The sequence below is a fragment of the Mus pahari genome, chromosome 6, assembly GCF_900095145.1.
Source record: "Mus pahari chromosome 6, PAHARI_EIJ_v1.1, whole genome shotgun sequence".
Taxonomy (NCBI): Eukaryota; Metazoa; Chordata; class Mammalia; order Rodentia; family Muridae; genus Mus; species Mus pahari.
The window spans coordinates 88,344,542-88,348,181 of NC_034595.1; the positions used below are offsets into that span (position 1 = coordinate 88,344,542).

The 3,640-nt window shown below is 49.9% G+C and overlaps 1 protein-coding gene across 1 annotated transcript in view; it reads right to left on the bottom strand.

Moving 5' to 3' along the window:
• Positions 1-3,640, bottom strand: part of Cela3b (chymotrypsin like elastase 3B) — a gene marked incomplete at its 5' end in the record, with an annotated part of 7,106 nt that extends 3,466 nt beyond the window's left edge. Inside the window, 5 exons of the mRNA XM_021201218.1 lie at positions 113-249; positions 1,075-1,209; positions 1,330-1,427; positions 1,880-1,965; positions 3,607-3,640. Coding sequence (XP_021056877.1) covers positions 113-249; positions 1,075-1,209; positions 1,330-1,427; positions 1,880-1,965; positions 3,607-3,640 — 490 coding nt within the window. The remainder of the gene's footprint in view (positions 1-112; positions 250-1,074; positions 1,210-1,329; positions 1,428-1,879; positions 1,966-3,606) is intronic.

Below are 3,640 nucleotides of genomic sequence, written 5' to 3' on the forward strand. Positions count from 1 at the left end.
TGACAGTGTACTCAGATATANAAAATAAATAAATGTTTTGAAAAGAGATGGTTTCTGCTGTGACCCTCTACCCTCACTTGCCCCAGGCGCTGTCTCTGTGGTCATCACTTACTGGAGAGCCGGCCCCAGCCACTGATGTAACAGGGTGCTCCGTTGGGTAGGATTTCACCAGCAGGAGGGAGGCAGGCAAGCTGGACCTTATCTCCCAGCTGGGCACTTCTGGAGAGCTTGACCAGGGCGATGTCGTTGCTGGGGGAAAGGGGAGTCCCATGAAATCTGTCCACTAGCATGCACCTACCTCTTTTGCGCCAGGGATTTTCAGCTCTGGGAATCCACTGGTCCTTGAATTCTGAATCCGGTTACTGATTGGTTTTGTAGTGCTGGGGCTTGAACTCAGAGCTCTGCACGTGCTACACTGGTACTGCGCGATCCAGCTGCACTCTGGCGCTTCCTAAATCCTTTGTTTTCGTGAGTTGTTCTTACTATGTAGCCCTGNCTAGCCTATGTTGACTGGGCTAGCCTGTAACCCACAGAGATTCACCTGCTTCAGCCTCCCTGTGCTGAGATAAAAGGTGCATGTTATCACACCTCTTTTCCAAAATCCATTNTTAAGGTGGAGCTGCCCCGGGAAGCCTCACAGCCACTTTACCCCCACTGACCTTGGTCATTTCTAGTCCCTGTGACCCCTCTATGTCATCTGGAAGGCTCAGGGTCACAGTTGCCCCCTACCCCAGTGTTGCCCAATGCAACGATCTAGTCTGATATCTGAGAACCCACGCTTCTGACAGCTCCCTGGAGGAAGATGTGGTTGCCTGGGTACCACACTATAGGTACTATTACTCTTCAGTTTACCTGCCTAGCTACCTACCACTTAAATCACTTCACTGGTGTCTGATTCATTCTGGGATTCTGGACAAGAAGTGCTAGAGCCTTAAGTCACCATTCTTTAGTTATCGCAGCTACCCACAGCCCGTGCCACTTGGACTCAGGCAGCTGACCCTGGCAGTAAGCTCTCTAGTGGCTTGGCATCTTGCAGAACGGAACCCCCAACTCCACTAACAAGACTTCACTCACCCACAGCTCACACATATGGAGCTCCACTTAGGGTGCACAAAGAGGTCTCCAGCGTTGATGGGGATCACCTGCTCTGAGCCCTCCTCCACACCACGTTCATGCTCCCCCAGTACCACCTGGTAGGTAAGGGAGTTCCTGCAGAAGAGTGGAGGTCAGTAGGAGCCTGGAGCCAACCTCACTCCTCTCCTATTGTCCCAGCTGCCCAGGTCACATGCAGCGATAGTGAGTGGGACAAGCATAGGGCGTGGAACTCACGAGATGCAGTGGCCTGCGGTCAGAACCCAGTCAGGGGTAATGAGGGTGCCGCCACAGGTATGGTGGAAGCTCCCATCCTTCTCATACTGAAGGGAGACCTGGTGGTCAAGAAGGAAAGCATGAGCCGGGCAGATTTCTGAGTTGGAGGCCAGCCTGGTCTACAAAGTGAGTTCCAGGACAGCCAGGGCTGTACAGAGAAACCCTGCCTTGAAAAACAAAAAAAAATGAATGAATAAAAGAAAGAAAGAAAGAAAAAAAAAAAAAAAAAAAAAAAAAAAAAAAAAAAGAAAGAAAGCATTTGAGTGGCCCAGACCCAACTCCATGGGGTTCCACCAGGGGCTTCACAGGCTATGTGCTGTCCAGCTCCAGAAGGTTCTGTTTGCAAGGGGAAAAAAATTTCGCCCTCTGAAATGTGCAGTGCATACACTATGCAGCTCTTCAAGGACTCTGTCACTTTCCCACAAGCATCAAGGCAGACTGCCATGTCACCAGACCTGGGGTTCAGAGCCCATAGTAGAAGTGGGGCAGGGGCAGCTGCTGTCACTCTTACCTGCCAGGGCCAGCTGTGGGGAACAGCTTCCTCACCATTGACGACTCGTCCTGAGGGGTTGTAGGAAGGCTGGCCACAGCCTGAGGCTAGAGGTGACAATAGAGAAGCCAGTCAGCCAGAGTGTCCTCAGAAGGAAGGGGGTGGGGGGTGGGGCACTAGGGTTTGAGCATGGTGCACTTGGAGGTAGAGGCAGGCTGAATTCTGTAAATTCAAGGCCAGCTTGACCTATATGCTGAATTCCAGATCAGCCAATGCTACACAGAGGGGTCCTGTCTAAAAAGAAAGGGAAAAATCAAAAGAGGAGGAAGAGGAAGAGGAAGAGGAGGAAGAAGGGGGAAAGGAGGAGGATAAAGAAGAGGAAGAGGCTGAGCGTGGTGGCTCATGACTTTAATCCCAGCACTCGGGAGGCAGAGGCAGGCAGATTTATGAGTTTGAGGCCAGCCTGGTCTACAAAGTGTGTTCCAGGACAACCTGGGCTACACAGAGAATTCCTGTCTTGAAAAACCAAAATAAATAAATAAATAAATAATAAAAATAAAAAAAAATAAACAAGAAGAGGAAGAGGAGGAAGAGGAGGAATAAAGCAAAAGAACAGGTTTTGTGATCTTAGGTGAGCCCGTCCCCTCTCTAGACGTCCCTAGCCAGGTATGAACTAGCATCTATGCATTTAACCTACAACGGGACATCCCAGAGTCAGAGGAGGGCTGGGTCTCTCTTAGCTCAAGGACTGAAGACTTGGGACTGAGTCTGGTACTCAGGGAGCCCCCAAACTCTGGAACTACAATGCTGGGCATAATGGCTGTGATCCCAGCATTGGGGACCTGAGCCCGAAGGATCAGCCACTGGTATGAGGGAAGCCTGCCCTAACTGAGTGAAATCTTTTTATCCCTGGAACCCCAAAAGAGAGAATTGACCCCTGCAAGTTGTCCTCTGGTCTCCACACAGGCTCTGTAACACCATAGAGTCCCTCACAAATAAATACATGTAATAAAAGAAAATAAAAACGACCGCTAAAAGTGACATGCTAGCTCATGCCTGTGGTCTAGAGAGAGGGAGGCAGTGGGATTGCTAGGAATTCAAGGAAAGGCAGGCTGAGCTATAACATGAGAGTTTCTAAAAACAAACAAACAAACAAAAAACAAAAAAACATGTTTTAAGGTGACCTATGAAGTGCATGTTAGAGTGACACAGCTGGATTTGAACTGAAACTCGGCCACTTACTCAGAATGAGCTGTGTTACTTTAAAGGTCATTGCCCCCATTGACTCCAAACTACACTGACTTACCTGGGGTCATAGAAGAAAAACAACCCNCCCGACCATTGACTGCCAGACATAGTAGACACTTAGAAAATGCCATCAGGTACCATATGGTCCACCAAGGGACGCTTTGTGGGCTGTGTCACAGAAGACTGAAAATTTGAGTTGGAGCCATCAAACCTCAGAGCTCAGACCTTAAATCAGGAGGCCGTCAATTGTCACCTCGAGAAGTCTTACCCCATGGGCTCCCAGTTTTTCTGAGCTGTTTCATCCGCAGCTTGCCTGTCTCCTCCACTCCTGGCCATGAAACAAGCTCAAGGCCCTACAGTCCTGTCCTAGTTGAAGCTGAGACCTTCTGTAGAAGCAGGTATGCGGTGTCACCCATGGGGGGAAGGAGTGAGGGTCTGTCATATTTCAGGGGCTCCCAGGTTGATGCAGCAAGGAGACATGGGACAAGCTGAGGGCTTACCAAGGGCCACAAGCAGGAGGGAACTCAGCAGTCG